This window comes from Rosa chinensis, chromosome 1, assembly GCF_002994745.2.
Source record: "Rosa chinensis cultivar Old Blush chromosome 1, RchiOBHm-V2, whole genome shotgun sequence".
NCBI lineage: Eukaryota > Viridiplantae > Streptophyta > Magnoliopsida > Rosales > Rosaceae > Rosa > Rosa chinensis.
The window spans coordinates 40,836,287-40,846,720 of NC_037088.1; the positions used below are offsets into that span (position 1 = coordinate 40,836,287).

Here is a 10,434-nt window from a genome sequence, read left to right on the forward strand (position 1 = left end):
ATGAAAAAAATAAAAAAATAAGCTCCAGTTTACCGGTCAAGAAAATCAAAGAGAAACTCCAGGTTCTGCTTCATCTCCAAATCAAGATGAGAGCTCTCAAACTCTCAGATCCCGATTAGAAATCAGAAACCCGCTCCGATCAGATCCACACCATGCCCAATCCCCCAGTCTCAGATCACCGCCGCCACAGAAGCACATCGGAGACGGAGAAAGCATGGCACGTATTATCAATTCTATTCACTCTCCGCCGCCCCGCTACTCCGGAAGAGCTGGCGTCGCGGTGCCGGTTGTTCGACGCCACGGCGGAGTTGGTCCTGAGCCTCTGCTCGATCCCTAATTCTCCGATTTGTTCGACGGAGGAGGAGGACGGACTGGTCACTGTGGCTATGGCAACGGTTTCGGCTTTGGAAGAGTTTGCGCCGGAGTCGAGGATGGTTATGGAATTGTACGTGTTGCGGAGTTTTTATCCGAACGCCGAGTTCAGGAAGAAGAGAAAGGGGCCGGATTTGGACAATGAGGCGGTGCCGATGGCGAAAAGGAGATTGCGGTTTCGAAATGAGGATGGTATGAATTGTTTTGAAGATTTTAAAGTTTTGAAATTTTGTTGCGAAATTAATTTGTTGGAGTTGAAAATTGTAGCAGGTGAAGCAGATGGAGTGTTAGCTTGTCAGCATAATTTGATTGAGGTATTGTCTTGATCATTCTATATGTTATCTTTCTAGTATTTGTTTTATTTTTCTTTGTAGTATTGATCATTGTTTCGATTAGTTCATTACTGGGAGAAGTTGGGATTGATTCGAGTAAACTGTATTTGTTGACTTTAGTTTACTCTGCCTGGTACTAATTTGAGTAGGGAAATTCAAATAATGAGAGAGCTTTGGGCCCTTTACTTCTTGACTTCAATGCTGAACTTTCGAGTCTTCAAATGACACTTTTTGAACATGAGGAAGAAGGTGATGGTGTTGTTTGGCCGAGTGCTTTGATGCGTGAGGAGAGCCCTGGATCGTTAGATGCATACAATGCAGTCAATAATCTGCTGAAAACTGAAGCAGATATATGCAACGTGCAGCCAATTCAAGTTGTTCGAGGTGAGGGATGCTTCTTTGATTTGAATTTACCTCCGCCAAGTTCAAATCAGGATGCCTTGGCTGGTAACGAGAGATTAAAGCATGAGAAAGATTTTACTGGCACATTTTTCTTACAAGAAGCAGAAAGCAATATTGGTGCTGGCATTCATGACACTCATTCTTGCAACGCTTCAATGGATCAATCAAAAGACGATGAAGAACCTCTAGTCGAAGGTACTGTGAACGAAGGTTATGATGAAGTAAGAGCAGAAGGAGATGGTGAACAGTTTGTTTTGTCAGAGAAGGTTGACGCATTTGGTGAAGCACCCACACATTGCTTGGACTCTGAAAATACAAAGAATGTTATAGCCTTGGATAAAGACCAGAGTATGAAAAAGGCAGAGACAAAGACTGACTTCCCATCAGCTGAATGCCCTTCTCCTGAGAAGCCGCTTGCAAACTCTTCCGGAAAATTGAAGGGCATGTACACAAATTTTCCTTCACAAGAACGATTTCTTGTGGATTCGTTAGAAGATAATGAAGTTGTTGACACTCCCAAACAGCAGAATCAATGTAAAAGTGGTCAGAGATATCTCTCTGTAGAACATAAATTGAAGAAAAACAACACAAATAGCATGCATCCAAAAGAAAACATGGTGGATACTACCTCTGTATCTCCTAAGGTAATTAATATTATTGAACTGCTTTTGTGCTGTTCTTGAATTTGAAAGTTATATTGGAACGATTGCCATGATGACTCCATATTGGTTTGTTTGTTGAATCAGTTGGAGAAAATAAAACTACCTCGCTTTGAGGATTTTATAATAGAGGAAGAAGAAGGTTCAGGTATTCAGATTTTAGTGCCTTTGTCCTGTTTATTGATGTATATCAGATGTTCAGACTTTTTGAATGTTGTTCTGCTGTTACTCAATTGTCCAGGTGGTTATGGAACTGTTTACAGGGCTCAGAGGAAGAATGACGGGAAAAGGTTTGCCATAAAATGTAAGCGAATGTATGTTTCATGTATCTATGTTACTTTTGACCATTTCCGTATCTGTAACCAGATGCTTTATATGGTGTTGACTAATAAGAAGTAACAGCTTATTAGTTGAAACAGAGTTAGAAAAACTAGAACAAGTCTTATCAGTATTCTAGCGTAGAAACATAATCTATCAACTTAAGTGCAGTCTGAAAGCTTGTGCACTTGTGTTTTTGTTGTTGACAATAAGCACTGACACTCCCTGTATATAAGAATAAATTTGCAATGATTGATGCTTAACTTTTGTTTTCTTTTCAGGTCCCCATGTTAAAGCTCATAAACAACATGTTGATAATGAGCGGAAAATGCTTGAGCGTTTTGGGTAAGTTTTCAGAAGCTGATCACAGATTAGATAATGCAGTTTCATTATGATATGCAACAGAACTAATGCTATTGGAATTTATTGATGCAGGGGTAGGAACTTCATTATAAAGTACGAAGGTGCTTTCAGAAGTGGTGACAGTGAGTGCTTTATTTTGGAACATGTTGAACATGACAGACCTGAGGTACTTACGAAATGCTTCAGTTCAGCTATCTTCCTGACAGTGCTCAAGTCTCTTTGAGCTACTGAGCCAACTCATTTTCTGTACGTATAAAGAAATTTGAGTTGTCAATGGACACTAATATTGCTATGCTGTGACGGAAATAAAACCTCTTTAGCAGAAATGCTTGGCATAACTATCACATTTTTCGTAGGTCTTATTTTAGTTTCTTCTTAACTGCTAGGTCTTGAAGAAAAAGATTGATCTATTTGAGCTCCAGTGGTATGGCTATTGCATGTTTAGAGCCCTAGCATGCTTGCATAAGCAGGTACTATCTTACTACAGTTGCCATACATCAATCTCATGTAATATTTGTAGAATCCACTTTAGTTTTTAATTTTTGATTGCAGGGTGTGGTGCACAGAGATGTTAAGCCTGGAAACTTCCTCTTCTCTCAGAAGCTAAGCAAAGGTTACCTGATTGATTTCAACCTTGCCATGGTTAGGATCTTAATCTTGATAGTGCTGCCTTCTGCATATGAGATTTTTGTTTCTTTTTTGCATTCATTAGCTGAAGGTTTGGGAATGTTTTAAGGGCAATCTGATTGTGTGCAATTTCTACTTTTTGTTTCACAGGATTTACAGCAGAAGTATGCAATTAGAAGTAAGTGGTCTTTAACTTTCAGCTATTATTTAGCTATTTGTCGTACCTGCTTCCTATTTCATTGCAATAGTGGTGAGTCTGGGAAATCCATAGCACTAACGTTGATTTCTACTGACTAGGTCTTTGGACTAAAAAAAAAAATTTGAAAATAATAATAATAAAAATTCTCAGATATATAGACACACACCATAGTTAGAACAAACAAAAGATCATCACTTACCAAAGTTTACTTTCCAAATATTGATTTTGTTGTTTGGTGTCCTCTAAAGTCATAACTGTAATGTGCTTGAGTTTTTATCTGATTAACGTTGGGTTTATGCATTTCTCAGATAAATCAAAATATAATCGCCACGTGTCCTTTGGTCATGTGCCTCTCCCTCAAAGTAAATCTGCTCTACCAAACAGAGAAAAGAGGTTTGTGAGAAGTGATCTTGTAGATCCAAAGAAAACTGTTGACCCTAATAGGAATGTGAGGAAGAGGGCTCAGGTTGTTCCCTTGAATAACGATCCTAAGATGAGTGTTGGGAATAAATTTAAAAGCCAGCGTGCGGATGGCTCAGGTATAACCTCCACTAAGGATGCGACAGACAAAACTCCATCCACAGAAAGGGTGAGGGAACCTCTGCCTTGCCTAGGAAGAAAAGAGTTGATCAGCCTGGCGCAGGATGTGATTCGTAGTCCAGTCCATGATGTACTAAAATCTCCTGCTTCCAAAAGGAAAAGGATTGCTGCTTCTCCAGGCAAGATCGACAGCAAACTAATCTATACAACTCCAATGTCTCTGAACTTTACTGGTGCAGCTATTTCTAGTGCCAATTTACTGAAAAGCAAAGGTGTGTAGCCAGTTAATGTATGTTTAAGTAAACTTACTAGTAACTTGTTTGCTAATTGCTTCAGTTGTCTTAGGGGACGGGAAACAAAAGAGTGAAGGTCCATGTGCTGGAACCAAGGGATTCCGTGCTCCAGAGGTCAGGTTTTGCCTTCCTTATTTCTCAGATGCCTCTTGGGATTATGCATATGCACTACCTAATGCTTCATTCAATTGTTGATATGTACGTTTGTTTCATCCTTGTGTTCTGTTTTGGCATCAACATTATGAGTTTTCTATTCTGGCTCAACCTGATAAGATCCCAGACATTATTTATAGAGAGCAAATCAGTCAATGGCCAAAAGTAGACTTTCCACATGTATATATAGCACATAGGCAAACCCAAATGTTCCATAGTACCGGTAGATCTGGATCGAGGCAATCACATATCAATGGTTCAGTGATGATAATTTGCTAGGCAACTTTAGTTATAGCTGAACTAACAGCATTATATATACAGTAATTGCTTTGAGATTATTATCAGTGAATATGATATTACCTAATGAAATGACTCAGACCTTAGCTCACGTGTTATTTTGTTACTCTGATACTTGATTTACCATTTTACAGGTCTTGTTCAGATCTCTGCATCAAGGCCCTAAGGGCGATGTCTGGTCAGCTGGAGTTACCCTGCTTTACCTGATGATAGGAAGAACTCCTTTTACTGGAGATCCTGAACAGTAGAATCCCCATCTTTGTAGTAGCATAATTGATTAATTCATTTTTTTTTTTTTTTGCCCAAATTCTTCCTAATCATATATATCAACCATGACAGGAATATAAAAGATATAGCAAAGTTAAAGGGCAGTGAAGACTTATGGGAAGTGGCCAAGCTACATGACCGTGAATCCTCGTTTCCAGTGGTATATTATTAGTTCTTTGTTTAATCTCATATTCGGTTCAGCAGAAACATGCATCGCTCTTTTTGTAAGATAAAATATGGGTGTATGATTCTTCATGAAGTTTTAGCTGCACTGTATTAACTGCATTGGGTTGATAATTGCTGATTTTTCCAGGAGTTATTCGATGTCAAATCCTTGCCATCAATGAAACTACAAAGTTGGTGCAAGGCTCACACAAAGAGATCTGAGTTTTTCAATCTCATTCCAAGATCGCTATTTGATCTTGTAGACAAGTGCTTGACAGTAAATCCAAGGCTGAGGATCAGCGCAGAGGAAGCTCTCAATCATGAATTCTTTGCCCCATGCCACGAGAGCTTGAGGAAGCACAGGATGTCCAGGCGGGGCAGTATGGGCGCCCAGAATGATCTTGTACAAAGTCTAGAATAATATGATTCTGAGATTATACTTGAGCCAGTTTGGTAAATTCAAAGGATCCAGAGGCAAAAGTGAGTGCTCACCGGATTTTTTGGCTTTAAAATTGCCTAGTTTTAATGTTGTAAAGGCAACTAACCAATATGATGAAAGTAAATAGAAAATTCATCGCTTTTGAAAACATATTTGAATTGTAATGCTGATATGCACAAAAGGACTCTGTTCTGCATTAGGTTAGAATATTAAGCAGTTCAAGAATAACCAAAACTCCATGGTAGTCGTCTACCCAATGAATGCATGCTACAATAAGTGCCATCATTTCTTATTTTTGGTCTTATGTTTTAGCTTTCTGAAAAGTTTGGTATGTAAATTCACAAGTTATTTTTTAATCTGGAGATAATATACAAGCAAATACTACTGGAGCTGAAAATATACAAACAACGAACAGGAGCTAAAACTGTTTCAAAGGAAGATTTACTCGGGCTGAGGATCCGACCACCTTCTTTTCATTTCTGACTTCGATCGGATGTCCTTGAGTTTCCCATCTATTCCATAATCCCTCTCCATAACAAGGTTGATTCCTTCATCTGAGTACCACCCAACTCCAATACAAAGGATGCCATCCTTATTTACATCAACATAGGCAGTGACACCACCTGGAAGCCAAAGCATAGTCGCATCTTGCATGTCTAGCATCTCTTCCTCACCAAAGTAAGCAGCATGCCCAGGCAAGCTCCTTTTCTTTAAAGCCTCTGTGCAAAGGTAGACATAGGGAACGCTATTCTCTTGCTCCAACACCATCTGGTCCATCTCCTCACCATAAATTGGAGTAGCACTGACCTCAAACACCTTCCATGGCCCAGCCAGCTCTGATGACTGAGTTCGTTTCCGCTGAGAAAATGGTTTCAAATCAAGCTCCGAATCACTGTTTGGTGTATGATAGGAATTAGTTCTTCAATTAAAACAGAAGGAACAAAATAACTTTACTAGAAAACACTGAAAACTAAAGAAAAACCTAAGCTACGTACAGAATACCTTTGGTCCAGAAGATTGACAGGGCTAACCCACTGTTCCTCATACACAGCAACTCTCATTATCTGAATGTTTGAACCACCATTGCTGAATTCTATGGTATGAACAATTCGAAGTCTCTTGTGGCAACCTTTAACCAAACACTAGACACAGCAATATGAAGAAAATGAAAACGTAAATTTTAAATTAGAAAATTTGAAATCAAATATGAATCCATTTTTCTTTTTTCACAGCCTTTAGCATAAAGCAAATGTTGTATATGAGCCAATTAAGTAGGCACAACACCATTGTTCTTGAAGTATCAGATCTATGATCTTGTATTGGGTTTTATAGCCAAGTTGAAACAACTAGTTTACAAAAAAACAATGGTGTCGTTGCCCCTGTTCACTGGCACATATGAGTACATATATGTGCATACACATATATTACACATTGTGAGGGGAATTCAACAAACTACATCTATATGATACTTTCAAAATAGTTATGTGTCATGCCATGCCAAGCTTTACCTGTTCAAATTTGAAAGTTGGTGAAAGGTAATAGTTAGAATCATCAACTTCACCAACTGGGATATCAACAGGACCCCTAGAATAAGATCCATCCTGTATATTACACAATCCAAACAAAAAGTAGTTCCCTGTTAGTAGTCCCAAAAGTATACAATTTTGTACATTAGAAACTATAACTGGATGATTTATGAATAGAACCCATTGTAAAACCACATTTCTGACATACTGTGGATACACTGTTAAAAACTCTCAAGCTACTCTTGATAATAATAAACATTCGACTAGATAAAAAAAGACAATAATAAAGATTCATATTTCTGTAGTATTTTCAAAATAAAGAGATAATATTGCAATGCATGCAACACGAAAGTCCAAAAGTCTGAAACATATTAGATAATGTGATGACTTGTTTGTGGTAAAGTATTTGTGTGCATAAACTGATTACTGAATGATCAGAGAAGAAAAAAGGGAATCAAGCATACCTCAAAGAAAACAAGACCAGGTTCTCTGCCCATGACATCTTCTTCCATCACGTCACTTCTTTCAAAGTTAAAGGCCTCAAATTGAGGCAACACATGATTTCTTCCACTTTCATTACTATTGCTTTTTTCACCATGAGGATTTAAAGTCACCCAATTAATTTTCCTTTGGACATGTGATGCTGGCCCTCCAGAGGATGATGGCACAGCCTCAATGCGAGAAAGAGTATAGCAATCATAAAGTTGTTCATCCCTGCTTCCAAAATCAATTGGCTCCATTTCTGCAGTGATGGGTGAAAAAACTGCTCCAACACCCTTCCATATCCCACTGACACTACTAGAAAATGTATTCCATGAGGGTCTTATCACAGGTTCCTGCAAAATTTGTATAACAATTTCACCTACTGTTGTGATTGATGGAAATAGGTTCCAAAAGCATCTCAACAATTTCAAAATTTCACATATTGTTGAAGGAAAACTTCAAAACTAAGATACTCGGAGAAATTTGAAGAAATTTCAGTTTAATCAACACTCCCAACAGTGACGTAAAAGTACTTTAAATTCAAAGGGTGTCAATTAAATGGTCTGGCCTAAGTTTTATTTGACAGATCAATGTCTTGGAATCTGGAGGCCTCCTTATTATTTTCAACTTTAAATACAACATTAAGTTCACTAACAAAATGCTCAAAACATACATACAACCACTTCACTATGAAAATTTTAACCAATTCCAGCTCCTAGGACAATGAAGACACCCGAAACCCAAATTCCATATGACCCATTTTTCAATCAAGGTACCAAATCTCAACACCAACTAGTTACTTTCGAAGTCTCAATTGCTCTCTCTCTCTCTCTCTCTATCGTCCTCACAAAACTTCTCAGCAGCAAGCAACAACTTTCTCATTCAACCAGCAACATAATCAAGCTGCAAAGAGTACCCGACTAGCCGATACAAGTTAATGTAAACCATATAATTTCGTTTTCTCGTTCTGTTCCCACATTTTCCCAACTACTCCAATCACCCAATGCCAATAGGAAAACACAAAGTGAAACTAGGAATACTATTTTTGAGAAAAAGACTTAAAATTTCTACACCAAGTACCTAATGTAATTTGCTCATTCATTTCTACTTCTGCCATTAACCCACTAACCCAAATAGCCTAAACACATAACTCAAACCCATCAACCAAAATAAGCCTAACTACATAATCAACAACTGAAAATGAAACTACCTGAGTTTGAAGAACAGTCTCGACCTCCATTAACATAGCACCAGAGACCAGAACAGCTCTGCCACCACCACCTCTACTTCTCTTCCCCTTCACAACTCTCCTTCTCCCTCTTCTCTTTGTGGGCTTCCCTTTCTCTTGAGCAGCCAGCTCGTTGTCCACGCTCCACACATTTCCCGGTTTGCCCTTGACCTTGATCGACCCCACTTCATTGGCTTTGCCTTGCTTCTTTTGGGACCGGGCGGCGAGCTTCCGAGGGTGTTTTGGGAAAGTGGAAGTGGGGAAGGAGAGTAAGGTGAAGAGGTTTTGGGGTGTTGAGGGGGAGAGGGAGCGGTTGAACCCCAGGTGGCGGTGGGCGGTGGTGGAGACGCGGAGGGACGGTGAGGACATTTTGGGGATTTTGTTTTGTGTTTTACAGGAGAGAGAGGAAGAGAGAAAAATGGATATGAATAATTTGAGGTTTTTGGATTGGGCCTTATCTACTGTTTCTTTTTGTTACAGCCCAAAACTTGGAATTAAGACCCATAAAGATGGTAACAATGTCCCTTTTTTTGGATCTAAATCCAAACAATAGGGGTCCCCTAAAGAAGAAAAACTAGGACGTCTAAAGATTTTATTTTATTTTATTTTTCCCATTTATTGATTTGATGTAGTTCGGTGTCTTAACGATTAGTAATTAAAAGGAAAATTTTCAGAAGTGTTCTACTCCATACATACATAAACATCTAACGATTGATTTGCCGTAATGTAATCGAAAAGTGAGTCTCCTAATCATTGATTAGAAAGTCATCATGATGTCCTCATTGGAAGCTCTCCCTCCTAATCTAGTGGTTAGTTTTTAACCGGGTGAACATCATTGAAATTGAAAATAAATATTCTCACAATTGAGCTAGGTTGGCCTAATTATAGTACGTTGAATGTTAGTTTGTTCACGCTCACAATTAGGGATGCTTCGTAACATACTAGTTGATTAGGTCTATTCAAGCCTACAAGAAGCTAGGCTTAATTGGACCAAAATACCAGATACGACCCATCATAGGTCAGTCGTTGGCGCAAGAAATAATACTTCAGTTTCGACTTTCGAAGTGTTTCTCCTTCTGGCCACGGCAATGGTCAGGTCAGCAATGACAATAGTGGTTGGGTCTGCACGGCGACGACTCTCCTCCTTGGATTGTTACAAGTCCTGGGATTTTCCCTCTTGAAATTTCAGTTGGGCCTTTCGATAGTTACAAGTCCCAGGGTTGGTCTAGTCCTCCAGCTCTGCTTGCATCATATTTGAATTTGATCGTTGGGGGATCATAAGATGGAAGAAATGGTTTCACCATCATCTTCCATTTTGTACGAGAAATACATGGTTTGCCCAAGTGAGATCATGAGTTACTATTTTTAACCTATTTACGGTTTTATAACTTGAACTTTTTTTTTTTTTTTTCATTTTCGACCTATCAAAACTTACGAATGTGAATTTTAATGTTAAAAAAAATAATATATTCCTCTCCAACATCTCTTTTTAATTCCAAATACCTCTGATATTATTGTATAACATTAATTAAAGCACATGTCCATCTATCTCTTTCGGCACAGAATGGGGACCCTAACTTAATATACCATTAGACAAAGGTTTTTGTTCATTAGATAAATTTCATGTGCTTGAAATCTTGAATAGCGAAACCGAACCATGAAAAATATCATAAATGTACCTTCGCTATTGCTTTTTAGAAGATTAGACATGCAGATTAGAATCATTAGATGGGTGTGTTACTTTCAAAGTAGACAAGATCTTGAAGAAAAT

The 10,434-nt window shown here is 38.5% G+C and overlaps 2 protein-coding genes across 3 annotated transcripts; one reads left to right on the plus strand and one right to left on the minus strand.

Annotated features, from left to right (window-relative positions):
• On the plus strand, positions 1–5,708 carry LOC112174818. Of its 2 annotated transcripts, none has more exons than XM_024312632.2 (15): positions 1–564; positions 640–686; positions 854–1,750; positions 1,853–1,913; positions 2,007–2,069; positions 2,365–2,428; positions 2,519–2,612; positions 2,833–2,916; positions 2,999–3,088; positions 3,224–3,251; positions 3,581–4,084; positions 4,158–4,219; positions 4,690–4,799; positions 4,895–4,982; positions 5,136–5,708. In XM_024312632.2, exons 1-15 carry the CDS (start codon positions 153–155, stop codon positions 5,406–5,408), a joined length of 2,877 nt encoding a protein of 958 aa, XP_024168400.1. In that variant the 5' UTR covers positions 1–152; the 3' UTR covers positions 5,409–5,708. The 2 variants fall into 2 exon arrangements, with proteins under 2 accessions (XP_024168400.1, XP_024168409.1); XM_024312641.2 differs by having other exon boundaries at positions 643–686.
• Positions 5,695–9,080, minus strand: LOC112174833. The gene is made up of 5 exons (XM_024312652.2): positions 8,646–9,080; positions 7,417–7,788; positions 6,935–7,027; positions 6,429–6,568; positions 5,695–6,318 (listed from the first exon to the last, which is right to left on the minus strand). Exons 1-5 carry the CDS (start codon positions 9,030–9,032, stop codon positions 5,868–5,870), a joined length of 1,443 nt encoding a protein of 480 aa, XP_024168420.1. The 5' UTR covers positions 9,033–9,080; the 3' UTR covers positions 5,695–5,867.
• Positions 9,081–10,434: the final 1,354 nt, after the last annotated feature.

Bases quoted from the DNA above. Each gene is read 5' to 3' on its own strand.
- LOC112174818 (XM_024312632.2), top strand. From the start codon at position 153: ATGCCCAATCCCCCAGTCTCAGATCACCGCCGCCACAGAAGCACATCG. The intron at 1,914-2,006 runs GTATTCAGATTT...TCAATTGTCCAG, and splicing joins AGAGGAAGAAGAAGGTTCAG to GTGGTTATGGAACTGTTTAC. The intron at 2,613-2,832 runs GTACTTACGAAA...CTTAACTGCTAG, and splicing joins TTGAACATGACAGACCTGAG to GTCTTGAAGAAAAAGATTGA.
- LOC112174833 (XM_024312652.2), bottom strand. From the start codon at position 9,032: ATGTCCTCACCGTCCCTCCGCGTCTCCACCACCGCCCACCGCCACCTG. The intron at 7,028-7,416 runs GTATGCTTGATT...TGTAATATACAG, and splicing joins CTGGTCTTGTTTTCTTTGAG to GATGGATCTTATTCTAGGGG. The intron at 6,319-6,428 runs GTATTCTGTACG...TACACCAAACAG, and splicing joins GTCAATCTTCTGGACCAAAG to TGATTCGGAGCTTGATTTGA.